Source organism: Pristis pectinata, chromosome 19 (genome assembly GCF_009764475.1).
Source record: "Pristis pectinata isolate sPriPec2 chromosome 19, sPriPec2.1.pri, whole genome shotgun sequence".
Lineage (NCBI taxonomy): Eukaryota > Metazoa > Chordata > Chondrichthyes > Rhinopristiformes > Pristidae > Pristis > Pristis pectinata.
Window position 1 is genome coordinate 32,472,393 of NC_067423.1, and position 21,340 is coordinate 32,493,732.

Here is a 21,340-nt window from a genome sequence, read left to right on the forward strand (position 1 = left end):
CTCAAAATTCAGTTCAGCAAGTCATAAGGTGAAACATGAGCAAAGGCTTTTGTAAAACCACTGTTGACTGAAGAGAAAACATAGAATGTAGAGAGAAATTACGAAATCCACAAGTTCCAGGATGGAACCCATACGACATCTCAATCTCCGATGATCTCCACTACTTTGTTCCAAAGTATCTGCCACCCCGAAGGCATTCGATACGTGGCCATCCACAGAAATACCTGTTTCCCTCTACGGGTTAACGATAAAGTGGACTCCACTTGTCTGCTCCAAAAATCCATACGTGGATTGTAGTGACAGACACAGCTATTGTTCTTCATCCATTGTTATGGAGACCAGCAGTCAGTGTCTGTCTGTCTGCCTCTCTCTCTCTTTCTCTCTCTCTTCCTCAACTCGCTTCGATTCACTGAGCAAAACTGTCAGCACGTTGTTATCTTCTTGCTATCTTGATGACACCACACACACTACTACTCAACTGTCCAGGTGCCTTAAAGGGACATTCACCAAATAGCAACTTGACTTGTAACGATTGGAGTCTGTATTTTGGTTAAAATATTTAAAATATTTATGGGCAGGCACGGTAGTGTAGCAGTTAGCGTAATGCTTTATAGTGCCAGCAACCCGGGTTCAATTCCAGCTGCTGTCTGTAAGGAGTTTGTACGTTCTCCCCGTGTCTGTGTGGGTTTCCTCCGGGTGCTCCGGTTTCCTCCCACATTCCAAGACGTACAGGTTAGGAAGTTGTGGGCATGCTATGTTGGCGCCAGTAGCGTGGCGACACTTACGAGCTGCCCCCAGAACACTCTACGCAAAAGATGCATTTCACTGTGTGTTTCGATGTACATGTGACTAATAAAGTTATCTTATCTTACATCCATATTTCCTTCCAACATCGGAGGCCTTTTGGCCGATCGAGGTTATGCAGGCTCTCGGAGCATTCCCATCAGTCCCATTCACCCACTTATTTCCCTGCCTTGCATCCCATTCTCTCTCACATTGCAACTTACTCCCTCGATTCTCCTCCCACTCACTGGCACTAGAGATAATTTACAGTGGCAATTAATCTATCAGGCAGCATGTCTTTGGGATATGGGAGTGAAGTAGAGCACGCCAGAGAGAACGTGAAGACTGCACACAGCACCTGAGGTTAGGGTTGAGCATTGGTTACTGCAGCTGTGCGTCAGCAGCACTAACTGCTGCAGCACAATGTCACCATGTGTCCATGTAATCCACCAGAACTTTGATGGGGATGGCAACCTCAAAGTATGGCTTAATTGCACAATATCACCCATTCCCAACATTGGGGAGAACTCTACTCTCAATCAGAATTGTTTCTGCCACCTTTCACATTGCACTTCTATCTGACATTGCAGGAATTGACATTCATTAATAATGGCCTACTTGAAATCAGCTGCAAGCTGTTACCCATGAGGCTGGAAAGCCATTTTTGAGCCTGTTGATTGGCTGGGCTGCTAATATTTGAATATTATTCACATACCTCACCACCCTCAAAAGTCAATCACTGTGCCGCTATCTCAGTTCACTCTGTTTCACTCCCTTCTCCGACACCCATCCCCTGCCATACATCAATGTCAGCTGCTGATTGGGCTGTTAGTATGTTGGGGTAGAGGCTTGGAAGGATAGAAGATCATTAATGGGACAAATACCATTAGAACAGGTCTGTTCATCATTCACATTCTGTTCATATTGTCATGCTGTCTTTTGCATTTGCGTAAAGAACTCACTGGGTAATTCATTTGTTATTGGTATTGGTTTATTATTGTCACTTGTACTGAGGTACAGTGAAAAGCTCGTCTTATAAACCTATCGTACAGGTCAATTCATTACACAGTGCAGTTACGTTGAGTTTCATGTGGAATACATTGGGATGTTCTGAAAAATTTGATAGAATGCAATGTAAACATTTACATTTTCTTCTTGCATCAATTCATTTCACAAATATCCAAATGTTGTGTTTCGAATCGAATTCTAAGAAGCATATGTTTTACTTTTTGAAACAAAATAATATAACATGTACACTGCAGACCACCTGTGAAAATTAGAAACTGCTTATGATTATTGATATATTGTTCAATCCATTACGTTATGAAAGAAAAGTGAATGAAATGTAATTAATTACAATGGTAACAGGAGCAGTATTTTTATAAAATGATTGCAAAGGGACGTACTGTGTGTGGTCTGGACAAGGCTGGTGATTTCAGTTGAGTTGCATGCAGGGATTTGGCACTGTTGAGAAAACAGAAGAGTTCAGGAGACTTGATATTGTTAATTCATGAAAGGACAATTCATTATGTAATGTTATTGCTCATTATACATGGCTGTAAGTGCATGTCACAGTTGATCCAAGCTTTACAGTAGATATGTGCTTGATTCACCATTTCAATAAACCTTTTAGGATAACTAAGGTGATCCTAATCCAAGACAGCAGCAATAAAGCTATCGATCAAAGCAAGTAGACCCAAAGGTAAGGGAAGAAGCATTCTGTCAATACTGAGTCTTCTGCAGCTTCATAGCTTCAGAGTTTGCAGACATTGCTTTAATTTTTCCTTTACCCATAACAGCACGGATTTATATTAAGGAGTAGTCAAACAAACATGGACAAAGGTTCCTTGACATTGCAATATCATAACATTTTAAATTTCAGGTAAACGAGGCGACCTCAGCTGTCATTGACTAAGAAGAACAATAAAGAATATTGCTGATTGACTCTTGCAGTACTCCAGGAAATCGTGACCAGTTAAGATACTTTTTCTGAAAGTAACAATGCAACAGCAAATGAGGTGGCATTGTGCCGAACTCCATGTCTGAGAGACAGGAAAAAGTTACTTTGATTTCAGATACTCAGATCATATCCCAGAGGAGAGTGTTTAATATTATTTAACAACACATTGAGTTTCTTAATTACAAAAACACCCATTTTACTACTTTTATTTTTCTTCCCTTCTTTGTTTGGAGAGTTATCTGCAAATGGTCTTTACAAGCCCAAGTCAAGGCTGCCAACGAGATCATCATTGGCAGATTATCATGCTCAGATAGTACAGATATTTTCTTACAATCACAGAGTTTTATGTATTTTTTTAATTGATATAATACACATCCTATTAGGCTAATGCATAAAAAAATATGCATGAGTATTTGATACCCTGTTTTAACTGCCAGTCTTTATCCTTAAATTTCAAGCATGTTACCATTTAAATATTTGATATTTTATCTTACAAATCTTTCCATATTTTCTGAAAAAAGCCATAAAATGACATGAGGAAAAATTACAATTTTTCATTACTCTTAGCTTTTTCCAAAGGCAATTGATCATGACTGCTGCTTCCTTATAATTTTAACAGGCAGATTCTCTTGTTCACTGAGCCTTTATGATGAAGAATGAGAACATGTTATATGTGACCCAAATTGATCTGCACATTTATGCTCCCATATATCTCTTATTCTATTAGTGTAACTAAAACCTTCTTAATAATTTAGGAATTTTATGGTAACCTCTCTCCAAAGTTCATTATTTACACAGCTCTTTAAAAATCTAATGAGCTTACATTAACCCTCGCTCTGCTGGTTGCACTTATTTTTGTTCCTATTGCATACAGATTTGGCAAGGACAAGCAATTGCATTTAATGTGTTACAAATATATAAATGAGCAGAGGAAAATGAAATTTTCGTGTAGTCTGTCTCATCAATTCAGCCGACAGCAGCATTTATGCCCCACTACAGCTTGCTCCCATCTTTCCTCATCTAAATCTGTAAGTGTAATGCTTGATTGCCTTCTGCTTTCTATGTTTGGCCATTGAAGCTCAAACACTGGCAATTGCTGAGCTTTATTCTTTTCACTTGCTGCACTCTTCAGACTTTTTCTTTTGGGATTGGTGGTTGTGCCGATATTGAATGCTGTCATTAAATTCCTGCCATTAAGTGCCTCTGTAGTACTAGCTGCAATCACTCCTTACTTTAACAAGTTCCGTGTTTCCATCACTCTCTCCAATTCCTAATGGGATTTCTGGGTGATTCTTATATTGATGGCATCTGTTCTTGAACTTGCCCAAAAGTGGAAACATTCTTTTTGTATCCATTTTGTCAAAACTTTTCATAACCTTAAAGATCTCCAATGAGTTGCCCAACATTTTGCTTTAAATTTTAAGCACATTAAACATTTAAATGATAATATTTTATCCGACAGTTCCTTTCATACTTTCTTCATGGAGGCATAGAATGTCGTGAGCAAACCACATTTAAATTTAACAAAATTGTTTTCCAGAGGTAAATGGAGAAATTTAAGCTAAAACTTGTATTGTGCAAACACAGAATAATTTTGTAAGATTTTTAATGAATTATTGATGTGTTGTGTGTGTTTTATTGCTTGCTTTTAGTGTTGATTCTAAGGTCATGAAAAGACAGGTCGGTGTTCAAATACACTTTCAAAGCTTATTGAATTTTATTGGTTCCTCCTTCTGTTTGCAGATTTTTCTTTAGTTATTTTCTAAGTGCTAATAATTTGTTTAGTATATGGTTCCTCCCCTCTTCAGTAATATTTTGAACACATGCTATCAATATGTTGACATCTGTAGTTTAGCTGCTTTTATGAAGTGTGGCGGCTGGTGGTGTTTTTGACTCATTAAAAGCAGATTTGCATGTCTTACCAGCTGTGGATTCTTTTCTTTTTAAGGACCATGCATCAAACGGTTGATTTATGCACAGGTTTATATGCCCTGGAAAGCCAGTGAGAATTTGACTCCTCTGGTGTATGCCCACTCTTACTTTGCAGCATTTATAGGTTAATAAAGCATGTTTGAAAATATCCAAATAAGTTCATTAATGAAAAGAATAAAAGAACCATCCTATGCCAACTCAGATTCCCCATGGGTTCTTATAATGTTGCCAATGTGATCAGTTCAGAAAAGCAAGCTGAGAACAGTTGAAAGAGCATTACCAGAGTATGGCCACAAAATTCCATCCAACATAATGGATCTTAATCTATATTTATATCCAGAACATGTATATTTACAATGTTAAAAATGGTCCTAAACCACTGCCTCTGTGTGCCTACACACATAGCTCCAACTGAGACATTGCTAACCTGGCTGACTTGCTTCATCAGTATCGTGCTGCTTATCTTGGGTGAGCAATCTCCCAAGAGTGCTTGGTATTAGCCTTTTCCCTGGGGTTTGATGTATTATGCTTGTGAATACTGAGATAAATATAACAATCTGTCGATGCCAAAAAGAATGATAAATGTTTGGAATAATCTGGTGAACAGTGTAGTGAAGAAAAAAAACAGGGTTCAACATCCAATCAAATTCATGCACTTTAATGCACAAGATCTGCCTGCCTTTTTGATTTGTCGCTTTCTTTTGATATGTTAGATGCCCAAAGTAAGTGTATACTTATAATGTAAATAATATATGTGCATTCACCTATGGAATTGTGTAGTAAGTAGGATGTTCCAACTCCCATTCTGGTTTTATTGCTTTCAACTAGCAGGTTGAGGGGGCCCATTTTGTCCTGAGTGGATTGAGAGGAGAGTGCGAGCATCAGTGAAGGAGTGAGGGAAGAGGGAGAATAATATCAGCTTGAGTTGATCAGAGGAGGAAGGAATAATGCCAATTTAATTTAACTACTAATGCATGGGAAGAGATGGGCCCAGGCTGAACCAGGGCGGGGGATGCTAGCAGAAGTTTGGAAGTGACATTTTCTTCTGAATAACAAGGGTTCCCAGGCAACATTGGGAAGAATGACAAGTTTTGTTCAGGTGACATTAGTTCAGGGAGTAATATTGAACAGGATACTGGAGAATACCTTGCAGCAGGATTTTGATTTTTGAAGATCTGGTGGAGCTAGAAGCCATAATTTTTTGATTTAAAGGCTAAGGTCCACCAGCTGAGTCTAGCTTCTCTTTCCAAGGAAAAAGAATGCTGATATGATCAGGGGAATGTATTTGCAGTGAAGAACACCAAAGTGACCTGGAGGAGAAGAATCGCTCTGCCACTGACGTGTGTCTAAACAATTTATCAGATTTAGAACTAAGAGCACCAGTGCCTGGCCTCAATTATCTGGAATTATCTTCAGAGTATGAAGGAAAATCAGCATAATTCTTTCCACATTCTTCAACTATTCAAGCAATTAAATCTTAGATATCTGTGTTGGAACTTCGGGCGAGTTTGTGTCTCACACCCACTGTAATCTCAGTGTGTTCCAATTATAGGTCTCTGTCTTTTCTCCGTGCATTTCTTTTATTTTGAAGTTGTCACCTTTTGTGAAGCTGTTGATCGGCTTTTGCAATGTAATTGAGCTGAACTAGATCCCAGTGGGAGGCTACATTCTGACATTAGCTTGTATTTTGTAGGTTATACACTAATTTTGCTTTGAACCATGCACGTGAACATATGAATTAGGAGCAGGAGTAGACCATTCAGCCCCTCAAGCTTTCTCATCCACTTGATAAGATAATGACTGATCTGATTATAATCTCAATTCTGTATTCCCATCTACCAGCCGTATCACTGTTCACCTCCTTGTTTTGAAGTACCTCGCCAGCTCTGCCTTAAATGTATTCTAATATTCTGCTTTCATTCCTCTTTGAGGAAGGGAGTTCAAAGACTCATGACCCTCTGAGAGAAAAATATTTACCTCAATCTCTCTCTTAAATGGGCAACCGCTTATGTTAGGCTAGTTTTAGATTTTCCTCACGAGAGTCATAGAGTCATGCAACACAGAAACAGACCCTTATGGCCCTCTGACTCTGCATCATCGAGCACTCATTTCCACTTATCCTACGCTGATTCCCCATTTTGTTCTACCCACATTCCCATCAATGCCACACTAGAGGCAATCTAGAGTGGCCATTTAACCTAACAACCCACACATCTTTGGGATGTGGGAGGACACCAGAACACCCGGGGGAAACCTATACATCACAGAGAGAATGTTCAAACTCCATACAGAAACCGCTGGAGGTCAGGATTGAACTCCGATCACTGGATCTGTGTTAGCTGTGCCACTGTGGCAACCTCATCCACCTCTGCTCTCCATATCCACCCTCTCGAGACCCCTCAGGATCTCACATCGTCCCCCCTCACTTTTCTAAACTTCAGCAGACACAAGATTTACCTAAATGATTGCAGGGATGAGGGACTTCAGTGATAAGGATTGACTGGAGATGGTGGGGTAATTCTTGGAACAGAGGAGGTTGTGAGGGAATCTGACAGTTATTTAAAAGCATAAAGGGCATAGACAGAAGATGTAGAATATCTATTCTCAATGGCAGTTGGGTAAGGCATGAGGGGACATAGAAAGAGAATCATTGGTCAAAAGTGACTTGAGGAATTAATTTTTCACACAGCAAATGGTTAGCATCAGCACTGCCAGGCAAACAGTGGAGGCAGATTCAATTGTAGCGTCCAAAGTGGAGGTGGGTAAAGATCTGAAGTGAAGGAATTTGCAGGGCTGTGGCGAAAGGGTGGGGGAATAGGACTGGCTGGATTGCTTGTTCCATGGGGGCAGTACTGGTTCCACTGGCTGAATGGCCTCCTTCTGTGCAGTTACCATTCTGTGATTCTGAATTGGATGTTAAAATCAGTGATATAAAGATGTAGGAGAATGTGTGTCCATCTGTGATAATGGATCTGCTCCATGTGTCTAGCTCCAAGCAATGTGGGATGTTTATTTGAGTTGGATTTACTATTTGGTGAAATCTCCAGTATTCCAGGGTAATGTTGTCTCCCCAACACCACTGGTGCACAACGGAAACAGATAACAAGGATTCTTAATGTCGTTAATGACTAAACATCAAATGAAGGCAAACATATACAAATCATTAAAATTGAATTGACTCTTTATTGGGCTACAATGTTGTGTAATGCCTGACAAGGAAATTGACAGTGATTGGCAGTGCAACGAAACAGATACATCCTGTTGCTTGAGGCAAGTGACAGAAGTATCCTCATTACAACTGCTGTAAATTTTTACATGATGCATGATCTGTTGCCAGAATAAATGTGTGATTGGAACAAGGCAAGATGAAAAACAGTTTCACTTTTCCCTTGAAGCACCATGGTATTGCATGGCAAGACTCCACCTAGTGGGCCAGTGAGGAACTAATGTAAGGAAGATAAGGGAAAGAGCTGTACACCTTCTCCTGGGCTTTGCAGAGATGTTAAATGTTGAGTTACAGGTCTGCCTGTGTGTCAGTAATTTGTTCCAATATAAAATAATGGTCAAAAATTATTATTTCACACAGAGATCTGGCAACATCTGGTACATTTTAATCAAACAAACCAATTGCCAATTATGCAAAAAGTGTGGTTGCAATTGTTAGAAAAAATCAAAATCCACATTGCCAAGTTGCCTCATTGGCAGTATTTGTGTCTTGTAATCCTTAGTCGTAATTGTAGGCAGCTTAAGTTTGGGTTAATTTAACCACTTACCATTAAATATATGGTAAAACCATAAATCAGTAGTTCCACTAAATCACCAGAGAAGCAGCATGTTTAGATACTGAAAAATGCTAAGAGGTACTTACTTCAACCGCAATAGAAATGTAAAATAAAGTATTTGGTTATAAATAGTGATAGTATTTTGTTTATTCACTGATACAGAGGAATTAACAAACCAAGGGTGTGATTATGAAATGCCATTTCCTATTGCACATTCAGTTGCATTTGGTATTGACAAAGGTCTTGGCTCTTTAAGAGGAATCTTTTTTTTCAGTAAGAGGCCAAGATTATTTTTTTCTTGGTTCTTTGTCAGGGAATTTTTTAAACCCATTGTTCCCTATGGCTAAAATGTGCAGTCAGTCTTGTGGAAAATACATAATAATACCACGTAGATTACGTGTTGGATAAAAGCAGTAGGCAACTGCTGTAATTTATAATTCTTTAAAGGGACATCCAGAAGAGGATTTCGTGCTTTATTGAGACTGGTGTTCATTCTAAGTGCCAAAGGAGCTTCAATTAGCTATTTGTGCTTGGTTATTTTTGTGTTTGTGGTTTTGCTTCTGCAGTACTAATTATTTAAATTACACCATAGCAATTGAAATGCTGTTTCAGGAATGTGTGTGCATCAATTAATATTGTATGATGTGGCTGAAGTAGTTCAGTGGTAAAGAAAAAATATAAAAGGTTATCAACAAAGCGGAGATTAAAGGTGATTCTTGGCAAAATTTGGAATATAGAATATTTTAGATGGGGCTTAAAAGCCAAATCATCATGTGATTTACTGGGGAAGTAGCTAAATGGAAAAAAGAATATTAAAGGATATAGGGAAAAGGAAGACCAGTTAGATTGCCTTTTTGCAGCACATCAATCCAGTGTGGGCTTCCTTGTTTTCATTGTCCAGTCTTTGCTTTGTGGATTAGTAATGCTATTATTTCACCATGCATTGTAGATATGGTTCATTTTGTGGCAGCCATATCCACCCCCATCTTTAATGATGCAATCATTCCAATGATATTGGTCAGAGAGTGAGGAAGCACAAAAACAGGCTCAAGCATCCAATTACACTAACACTACCTCACCTGTTTTATTCTTCTAAACTCCCCCTAGATTCTACCACTCACCTACACACTGAGGGAGATTTAATGTGGCCAAATAACCAACCAACCCGTGTGTCTTTGAGATATGAGAGGAAGTCTTAGCATTGCCTTCATTTGTATGTTGTGTGTCTGCCTGAACTTGGATCTCAGCCAGCTTATTAGAAGCTTTCTGTTAACAAAATTGAAATTTGATTCACCATCACCCTCACATTGTGACCTCGTCTTAGGCCTCTATTCCAACAAAGTTGAAGGCAAGCTTGAAGAAAAAACTTGATTTGTAACTATGCTCACCTTTGTGAACTTAACATTGAGCTCAAAAATTCTGAGCAATTCCAGCTTTGTAGCTTTCATTTCCAACATTTTTTTTCCTTTCTGCATCTAATTTCGGGCATGAATTTCCAATGTAAGTTTCTACTTCCACCTCCTCCTGTCCTGCCTGTTGTTCTTCACCAGTGCCTTTACCTCTTTCACCTCTTCATTTTACCTTTTGTCATCTGAACCCTCCTCTTCCTCTTGCTCACATTCACTTTTGTTCACCCTCATCCTTCCCCTGTCTCTGCATCTTAAAAATGGTTTTGTTTCTAACATTTCCCAGTTCTGACTAAAGATCATTGACCTGAAACATTAACTTGTTCTCTCCAGAGATGCTGACTGACCTGCTGAATATTTTCAGCACTTGTTGTTTTATTTCAGAGTTGTAGTATTTTGCATTTGGTGTAAGAGATAGTTATCTGTCTATTCTCCAAAGCAGTGGATGGTCAGGGTTAGAACATCAGATGTGCTGAGATCAATTGGAACCCCCTTGGACTGCCTGAAACCAAACTGAGTGGGGCATGGAATTAAAATGAATGGAGTATTTACCTGACTTGTTTCATGCCCCAATATTGCCAGCTCCAGTTTTAAACACAGCAGGCAAGGACATCCTCTCTTAACCAATGTGGAGATTCCATTCTAATACCTAATTTATCCAGGAAGTGTGTGCTCGGATTAGGTTACTTGTTTCAAAGCAGTCTTTTGGTTTGCTCTTCTGTGTTACTGAGAATAGACATAATTACCCTAATGTGGTAGTTATTGGCTTCAGGTATGTTGCGATTTGATCTCCGTGCAAGTGTTAGTTCTATCACCGAGGTTTGCCCTAAGTCAGAGTGGCAAGAAACTTGGAATTCTTTCATTTCTAGTTACTGAGCTACAGATAATTCTGCAAATTGTCTTGTGAACTCTGCGTTTCTTCATGTAGTCAGGGGTTAATTCTCTGTTTTAGAGTTTGTTCCACTCTTCACTCCTCTGTGGAGCTCAATACGAACATTTCTGTGGCAAGAAAAGTTTAAAGCATTTGGTTTGCTAAAAATACTGATGTTACAGTGGATTTGAATAGGAATGTTTTCAACAGCCTTTCATGCCAAATTAGCAAAAGCTGATCAACAGCTTCAGAAAAAGCAACAACTGAAAGAAGCCCTGAATGTAATTTTGTGTCAGGTGGAAGATGGGAGTGTGGGATTTTAACCTTACTAGCCCAGTGGAAACCTGGCAGAGGATCAGTTAAAATTCACAAAATGACGCACCTGGCAGAATGCTGACAGATAATTTCAGGTGAGGCTTCTTTTTACAAAGTTGTAATGTACTTGTTGTCACTGCAGATCCCATATCGCCATTGGACTCCAGCAACAATTTTCACCTTCAGCTTAAGTAGAGGAGCCTCAGTAATGTAGAATGGGAAGTCTAAGTAACCACCTAGCTTAGTATTTCTTTGTTATCCTTCTTTGGGGCCGGTAGGGAAACAGCTGGTAGATGTTTCCCACTTACCATTTATTCCATTTGGGAAAGGGACCCAGTCCTTATCGATTAAAATTAAGATGAGCTTATGTTAACATGGTAAAATAGGAAATGAATATAAATCAGTGATTTCCTGTCATAGATGGCAGACTGTAGTACTGATTTTGATAAGACTTTATTTACAGTAAATGTTGGGTTGATAATTATGCAGACATTAATGAAATCCCATGTAATGAATTACCACATTAGCATGATCGAGGAACAAGACTGAATTTTTACATTGTTTGTAAAATGTCATCACCCACAAAATCAAAAATGCCTATAGCAGTTGAAACTTAAAGAATATGTTCAACTTTCCATGTTTGGTTGTATCTAGAGGAGACAGAGCAGGGTGTGCAAGTGACGAAGTATTTATCAGTCCACATTATTCTTTTGATTTTACTTCAATTATAATGTCCATGAGCTTAAATTTGTAATAACGTGGTCTGTACTGGGTTTGACAGCATCCAATTAATAGTAGCTCAGATATTTCTGCGTTTTGCAGGGATTTCTGCAGCACGAGTACAAACGCAGAAGTCCGAAACTTATCGGTGATGTTTCACTGGCTATGGTGCACTGCTGCTGCACTCCCCACGAAGTTCACTGATGGTGTGGAAGCTTCCTGAGATTCCACTTTTACACTGGGAGTCTGCTTTTAGATCCTTTGCCCGGTTAGACCCTGTACAGAACGAATGAGCCTATTCATTTGAATGGGGATTGTATGGCTGCAGGGAAGAGAGCAAAGAATAAAGTGTATTTTTAAAATTATTTATTTTATTTAGTGTTTTTAAATATTTTAAAGAACTTTACCTTTTTAGTGGATTTTACTTTTCTCCTAAAATAGTATGTATTAAAAAATATTTATTTGAATTTTTTAATAGTTTTTAAATGTTTTTGTTTAACATCTTTGATCATTAACAAGGCTGGGGCTTTGTCAGAGTACCATAGGCTTCCAATGAAGTATCCACCTATTGATGTCATCTGGGGCCCTGCTGCTGCTGGGACATGCCCCTTGGGACTGTTGGGGTTTGGAGGATCAGAATTTCATATTCAACTTCGGTAAATTCATGGGGATGGGGAATGCAAAAGCAATCTGTGGCAGGTCCACATCAATAAATCCAGCCCAGTGAGACATATGCAGAGGCACAGAAGCAACCCTTTTGTTAAGGGCATTGTCATTCATTGTTCTATCCATATTTGTGGAATCAGCCCAGAGTGATACCTTTCCAAAGCACTGGAAAGAATATATACTGGACCAACTAGTATAATATACCCAGCAATATTCAGAACTGCCACCTCATCATCAGAAAAAATGCTTCAAGTCATTTTGCTCTGTTTGTGGATAGAAATATTGCTACATTTGTTGAAAGGACTTTAAAGCCTCTTTTATCAGTTTTGTTCGATCTGTAAGTAGTGAAGTTTTGAAGATGCTTTTGGTGCTTTGTTGGTGACTACAAAACTTTCCAAAATGTATATTGCAGCAGAATACCATAGAGATTGCCTCCCTTCCCATTGGAATAACTTAGAATATCAGTGTACAGGTTTAGCCAGTTCTCTGCAAGGGTATTGTTATAATTGGAAATGTTCTTTTCAAACTCCTGCAGGCAGTCGAACACAACCTCCTTAAAACAAACTTCACATTGCCACCAAGCCTTCTGGATGTGATTTTTGTTTTCTAATGTAAGTCTTATTCAGTACTCTCAATGACTTAAACAGCTTGTTTGGATGTGAAATAAACCTTTTCCATTGTCATTGTGAAAATGTCTCCGTTCAATTAATGAACTATTTGCATCACTCCAGGCAAAGTGACAATTTGGCATCATTTGTGTTTCATGTCTGCAGTTAAATTCCCAGGTTCGATTTCTCAACCAAATATTTTCATTTTTTGATAAAATAATGTGGATTGTGGAACTTCAAGGAAGCATGACAGAAATTAAACTAACTTTGGATATTTGAAATAAAATAGAAATTGCTGGAATAAATATTGTTTTATTCTTGTTTTATTTTGTATTTCCAGCATCTGCATTATATTTTAGCTTTGGATATCATTTCCACGTTCTGTAAAGTTCTCACATTGTGAGTGACAAATCCCTGTGGGCACTTCCATAAGGAAAGTATTCAGTCAGAAATAGCAGTTGGTAAATTGGTGTTTTTATTTTCTACGTAGGTCACTTCTAATTGCTTCTGGTAGACGTTGGTGCAGGTTGTTAAATTGCTGATGATGGAACATTGAAGGCAAACAAAAATTGATCCTTCTGCATATGAAATCAGAAAACGCAGTTAATTTTGCAGTTTGTTGACCTTTCATCAAAGCGAGGAAATGTTAGAAATGAAGCATGTTTCAAGTTGCAGGTAAGGGGAACGTGTGCAAACCAAGGGAGGCAATGAGAACATGTGACGTTAGTACAAGCTGAGAGTTGTGATGAAGGCTTGTTAATCAGAGCTGGTCTGTTTGGGGGAGATTTAAGTGGATGGATATGAATAAAAATGAACAATGAGCAAAATAAAATGCTGGAACTGTGAGATTTAAAAAAAACAGTTCGGATGCTGTAAATCTGAAATAAAATAGAGAATGTTGGAAATACAGAGAGCATCAGTGGAGCATGAAGCAGAGTTAACTTTACAGGTTGATGGCCTGCATTCACTTGCAGTACTTCCAATTTATTGCTCACAATGTGGTCTCCCGTACATTGAACAAGCAAATGCGGATTGTGTGACCATTTTTCAGAATGCATCCATTCAGTCCACAGGCTGAACTTGCAGTTGTCTGTCATTTTAATTCTCTACCCACTCCCACTCTAACCTTCTGTCTGTGGCCACTTGCACTTCCTCAACAAAGCCCAATGTAAGCTCGAAGAGCAGCTTTTCGGCTTCTGAAGAGCCATCTTGCCGTTCTCGGGACTTAACACTGAATTCAACAATTTCATATCATTAGTCTTTCCAGTTTGTTTCAGAATTGGCTGTTTCTAATGAAACGTCATGTTAATTCAGTTGTTTTTTATGTATTAATCTGTAATATTAACTCAATCTCTTCACAGATGCTGTTTGAACTACTGAGTACTTCCAGTATTCTACTTGACTTCATGGCTCCAGTACGTGCTGCATCTCATTGTTCCAGCATTGTATGTTTTTCTCTCCACTTTCATTCATCTTCTCTTCACACATCCTCCAGCCAGTTCAGCTACAATTAACGTGCCTTCAGCCTATCTCAGCCAGCACTAGCACCACTTGTGTCAGCCAGTTCCTCTTGGTTTCTCTACTGTCACAGACACCCCTTTTGTTCTCTCCATCTCGCCACATTCTCTGAAATCTAATATTTCTGATGGAAAGATATCAACCTGAAATCTTAATTCTATTTCTCTCCACATGGACGCTCCCTGACTTGCTGGATATTTCTTGTGCTCTGTTTTTTTTTCAGATTTGCTGCCCCTGGAATTGCTTGCTTTTTGGGTCATGTTCAATGCAGCCCACTGCTTATGATCACCCCGCACTAGTCAGTGACTGTACTTTTTACAGCCATGCAGGTGCAGTCATCCTGTTGGAATGCAAGCAGCACCTCTGTACCAGCATCTGACCTTCAGCTTTTTTCTGACTTCCATATTGCAGTCTACAGGCAAGGAAGTCTGGAATGACTTCATGGAGAATCAAAGAGATATAGCACAGAAACAGTCCACCCAGTCTGAGCTACCCATTTATTCTAATCCTACATGAATTCGATTTTTGTTCTCCCCACATTACCATCAACTGCTCCCAGATTCTCCCTCTCACCTACACACTAGGGGCAGTTTACAGAAGGATTACTCCCTTTATGCTCTTGCTGCCTGTCGCCTGATGAACTTTATGATCTTCCTTCCTGGGTGGTGGAATGCCTTGACCGTGACTTGTTGCTGGTTTGCAAACACAAGCTTTCTGCCAACAATGCATGAGTGTGACACAAAAATGTGGATGAGTTCTCAACCTGAAAGTTCTAATGTGTGCCAGTAGGTGTGTGTGATGATTATAGCATCAAAACACCAACAGCTGTTTCGGCTGTGGACTCACCACTGAAAACTTTGGTAGCTCTCAATGTCGGAGGGCTTGGGTTCCACTGCATGTGAAAATGTGAATCAGGATCAGGAGGAGGCAAGTGAGACTCCTTGAGTCTTCTCCATCATTTAATGAGATAACGGCTGATTTGATTGTTACCACCATCCACATTCCCATCTTGCTTATCAAGATTCTTTCTACTTCTACCTTAAAAATACTCAAAAACTCTGCTTCCACAGACCCACAACCTCCTGAGAGAAAATATTTTGCCCTATTTCTGGTGCTGATGGCAGAAAAAATCACTGTGTTTAAGAGGTACTTGCATAGGCAAGGCATAGAAGGATTTAGACCCAATGCAGACAAATAGAATTAGTGTAGATATGCAGAACGGTTGGCATGGATGTGTTGGGCCAAAGTGACTCCATGACTCTTTTAATTGTGCAACTCTTTATTTTTCTATAATGGTGCCCAGTTCATGATTCTCCCACAAGAGGAAACATCCTCGCCTCTTCCAACCTGTCAAGACCACTCAGCGTCTTGCATATTTGAATCGAGTACTGTCTCACTCTTTTGAAAGGATGCTTCCCTGTCTTTGCAAATAAAAGTATGCCAGTCCTAACACAGGCTGAGTTGAGGGTGGGTGGGTGGAAAAGGGACCTGACATGGAATGGTTCACTGGTAAGTGGTCAAAAACATCAGGTTGGAGTGTGTTTTGGAAAGAGTACTGCATCCTCCAACTGGAGGGCTCCTGGGTCCACATTGCCAATCATGGGATTGGAGATTTGGATCTGGACTGATTAGAAGCTTGTAGGAAGGGGTGGTGATCGGTGGGTATGGGCAGCATGGGTTTGGAGGACCATGGAGAAGATTTGATGGGTGGGGAAAGATCAGGAGGGTGAAGGTATTGATGGAACGAGCTATGGATGAGATCTGGAGCTTGTTTAGTTTGCAATTTGGGAGAACAGAAGGACAGGGGAGATCAGAGGTTTGGGGGTGGTTTGCATTTCAAATGGAATGGCAAGATCTAAGAGTGTCATGGGACTGTCATGTTACTGTCGTGGGAGTGGTAATGATAATGATTGTGTTTCATTCAGTGGCAAATACATTTTCAAATGAGTAGTGTTGTAATAAACATAATGTAGTGTTGAAGAGTGACAAAAGAACTATGATGGATAACAAGAAAATGGAAAATTTTAATGTGAAAGTTATTTTGTTTGAACCATGATTTTAAATAATGCACATTCCCACACTGCAGCTATATGTAACCGAAGCAAATGTATAATCACAAATAGTCCAGGATCAAGTAAAATAAAGAATTCTTCAAAAATATTCTATTAGTATAATTTATATAATGTGAAAGTATTTATTTTTCTGTCTTTGTTTAATCTAACAGAGGAATTCCTGGAAAGAAATGCGGAGCAATTATTCTAACAGCAGAAGAATTGAACAATTGCCATGTAAGAACAAATTCACATTCTTCAAAATTAAATCAAATAATATTGTTGAGGTGCCATCAAAGTTTGATTTATTGTTAGCATTAGAACTTTGTGTACTTGCATTAACTATATTTTTCCCTAAGCAGCACCTTGTCAAATATCGCTTTGTTCCTTCCATAAACATCAGCAGGTGTTATAGTTATTCAGCAATTAGCTTAGTTTATAATAGGCTTTGGGAACTCAGACAAACCAATGACTCAGGGTAAGTATTGTGATTTAAGCTTTGGCTTTTATCCTTAACATTCAATAGCTTTACTCATTCTGAGCAAAGAGTACCATGCAGACTAGAAACAGGTGGAAGGAAAATAGAACAGTGAATGTGCACTGAAGAGTAGGGAAAGGAAATGGGATCATTAAGAAAAACATAATTAAAGAGAAAATATTTATCCTTTATTTTTCCCTTCTGCAAGCCTTTATAAAGAATCCTCAGATAAATATTTTGCATTGAGACTCTGTTCCAACCTATCTTGATGTTTGCTGACTAATTTTGGTTCGGGGCCAATCTATATAGTGATCCTATATGCCCAGTCCCTTTTTGATGCACATTTCACACAGAAGGTGTTGCAGATGGCTGGCTTTCTGCAGTACTATGTTAAGGTATTAAGCTAAGTTTTAATGGTCCTCAGCAAATTTTCCATGTCTTTCTATTATTCACAAGATAATGATGCAATTTAAGCAAAGCCATCATGAACATTACAACAGTAATTAGCAGATTCCAAAATATGGTTATTAATTTGCCTATGAGTTCACATCAAGTACTAGGTAAATGATAGAAAAATGATATCATCTAAATCATAGTTCTTTACAGATAATGGCTTTCTAGAGCTTATCAATGCCACAGAGCTGAAGTGTTTAAAAATATCATCCATATTCTTACATTACATTAGGTAATTACAGTGCAAGAGAAATAACCATATAATGAATGTTTTGTTCTCATTATGCTGATATCAAATTATATTGGATCACACTTGCCTCTCTAAATTTGAAAATTCTTAATACCAGTGCATGCTCATAAATTCTTACCATGGATTTCAGATCATTGTTTTATTTAAAAGTGACAAAATCATGTGAAATTGAATGATACATTGTAGTGTAATAAAATAAATGCAAAATAAGTAATAGGCAATGTAATCTAGAATAATATTTGATCGTATATAATGATTTCTGTTTACACATTATTGAGATGTCAAACACGACATCTATCTTTAAAATTATCACATCTGGAACTATTGTAATGTATTGCTACACTAGGTCAGATTCTAGCTGATACTAATTGATATACAAAGTAAGATTGTAGAATTTTTCCAATTCTGATTTGGAGTTCTTAACCTAAAATGCTGGTTCCCTTTGATGTGACCTGATATTTGTGTTTCAGATTTTCAACATCTGCAGTTTTTTTATTTCAATTTAATTCACTTGAATTGTTAAATTTGGGGAGAGTTGAGTTTTGAACCTTTGACTCAGGGAAGGTTAGAATTATTCCATGATAAGAAAAGAACCAATTTGCATATGATGTTTTTTAAGAAGAGTGATTTAATGTAGAGATTTTAAAATCATGGTCACAAAATTTGGCTTACTCAGAGTGCATCTTTGGCTGGACTTTTGTGTACTTATTCAGTTTTTGTGTGCTTTGCCATGTTGAGAAACATTGTGGAAACACAAGAGACTACAGATACTGGAATCTGGAGCAACAAACAATATGCTGGAGGAACTCAGCAGGTGGAGCAGCATCTGTGGAGGAAAGGAATTGTTGACGTTTCAGGTTGAAACCCTGCATCAGGTCCATCCTGATGCAGGGTTTTGACCCGAGGTGTTGACAGTTCCTTTCCTCCCACAGATGCTGCTCGACCCACTGAGTTCTTCCAGTAGATTGTTTGTTGCTTGAGAAGCATCATGTTTGCTGAGGTAAGCAGATATGACAGATCAAATTCAATGTCAGTGTTGGAGCTAAGATTCAACGCATGGAGAGTACAGTGTTCAGCCCCAGGAAAGCTGCCCCCATCAGTGGTTGTTAAAAAGATTTTCAACTACTTACACCACAAACAGAAAATTCTGGAATGCAGGTCAAGCAGCACCTCTGGGGAGAGAAGCCATTGACGTTTTGCATCAAGGACCCTGCTTCAGAACTGGAAAAGTGAGAAAACTTTGTTTTAAGTTGTGGGTAGGGGGAGGGTGTGGTGGGGTGGGTGTTGAGCGACCAAAGGGAATGTCTGTGATAGGACGCTGAACAAAGTTGTCAAGGTAACAATTGCTGTAAAAATCACAGTTAGGAACAGAAGGGAAAGAAAAATAAATTGAAACAAAGAGGTGGAGAGGAGGGGGGAAAAGGGTGGTTGTCTCAGATTGTTGAATCCAGTATTTGGTCCCAATCTCTGCAATGTAACCAGATGGAAGATGACGTATAGATCCTTGAGCTTACTTTGGGCTTCCTTGAAGCAAGGTAGAGGTTGCAGTGGAGGTGGACAGAGAATTAAAGTAACTGGCACCTGGAAGCTCAGGATCACACTCATAAACTGAACAGAGATGTTCTGCAAAGTGCTCATCCTATTTGCATTTGTAGAGGAGGTCAAATTGTGAATGGTAAATTCATTGCACTAAATTGTAAGAAGTACAATTGAATAGCCACTTCATCTGGAGGGACTGTTGGGATCTGGGTGATGAGAAGTACAAAAGCCACATTAAAGCATTTAAAATCGTGCTTCCAGTTCTGAGAAGCAGTGGCCAACATTTGTGCTGAAGGCACAAGCCCACTGTCCAGATTTAGGATTGATACAGGCCATGGATGGTATGGTCTTGTGTTCCATGGTGCAAGATGCTTGCTGACTAACTTTCAGCTGTGTCCATGAGTCCCAAGCCATGGAACACATTGCATTAACCTGCTCATTAGATTGATTGCTTCTTAGAAGATCATTGATTGGATCAACAGACTGGACCTCTGACTGTGAGGCTTCTGATATAAAAGAAGATGTTGATCTTTGAAAAATTAGGTACCTTAGGTGCTTGGATTGCTAAGACTGTGGCTTTCTGATGGTAGAGGAAGTCTTTGACTGAATTGTCATGAAAATCCAGAGATGTTTAGCAACTTGAATATCCAACTGGACTGCGATCATATTGCAGAAGATTGTGGTGGTCAATGTGTGATATTCAGGGAGTTGTCATGTCTCCAAAACCAAAATACTTCAGAAGAAAATTAATGAAAACCGAGAAGAGAGCAAAGAAAACAAGTGTTGGAACTGTGAGATTCAAATCACTGCAGATGCTGGAAATCGGAAATAAAACAGAAAATGTTGGAAATATTCAGCAGGAAGTGCAGGACTGTGGAGAGAGAAACAGAGTTGACATTTCATGTCAATGATGTTCACTGTTCTGATAATGGGTCACTGAACTGAAACATTAACTCTATTTCTCTCTCCACAGATGCTGCCTGACTTTATGGGTATTTCCAACATTTTTTGTTTCTATTTTAGTAGTTGTAACTCATTCATGTCACCACTGACTGAGCCCTTTGTATTTGAAACTGAGGAGTAGCTACTCGGGTATAATGCAGTGGATCATTGACTGTGGAGTCATGCCTCTGCTGCCTTGGTTGCCCTGGAAGCGTGTTATATAAGGAGACTGTTTCTGGCCAGCCAGTCAGATACCATGCAGTTTCAATGAACAGAATCCAAATTCCTCATCCATGAGCAATAGGGAAGGGCACTTGTGAACTGGTAGTCGTGGGATCATGAACGTCGTCTCTGGAGAGGGAGCAATGCCCCATGGAGTGCTGCTTTATTGGTGGGCCTGCACCTGAGCAATTTTCATCATTTATTGAATGATGGGTGCTGGACTGCCCTGAACACAGGTCTGCAGACCCATGTAAACCACGTACAGCACCAGACAGAAAGGAAGCTCACACAGCAGTTATCAGACACCACACTGCTGAGTCTTCAGGTGCTGAATAGAGCTGACCACTGCTCCCATGCTGGATAGGATAAGCTGCTTGCAAAGCCATGTACATGTTTGGTGACTGACTTCCCCATGTTCCTTGATGTTTCATGCATGCTTTCAGGCAGGCCTATAAATGCACACTGAACCAAGTATTTAATGGTGTCTGCATTGACCTTGTTGGCTTTCCCATACTTTCTGAGTCATCTACAGTGGAAAAGTGTGTGACCTTGCCTTCTGGGGAGCCGACGCTTGAGGTTTCCCTTCCTTCTGCCGGCCACATCTGGCTATGTGCTTGCTAACTCAACATTTACAAATCCCCCTCTTGGCTTATTTGTTGGTATCTGAGCTGACAGCCATAAGTATCAGCTAAAGGTACAGTGCAGACATTGTGCAAGTCCTTGTCATTGCTCTTTTGCTGCTCGGCTGCCTCCTCGTAGCCAGGTGAGAGCTTTTGACTCTCTGAAAGGAGAAAGGCATGAGGGGAGTGCTAGGGAGAGGGGCAGGGTGAATGTGTGCAAGCTA

The 21,340-nt window shown here is 39.3% G+C and overlaps 1 protein-coding gene across 1 annotated transcript in view; it reads left to right on the plus strand.

Moving 5' to 3' along the window:
* LOC127580303 (copine-8-like) overlaps window positions 1-21,340 on the plus strand; it is a 249,658-nt gene that overhangs the window by 138,863 nt on the left and 89,455 nt on the right. Inside the window, 1 exon segment of the mRNA XM_052033590.1 lies at window positions 16,786-16,849. Within this exon segment, the coding sequence (XP_051889550.1) occupies window positions 16,786-16,849 (64 nt within the window).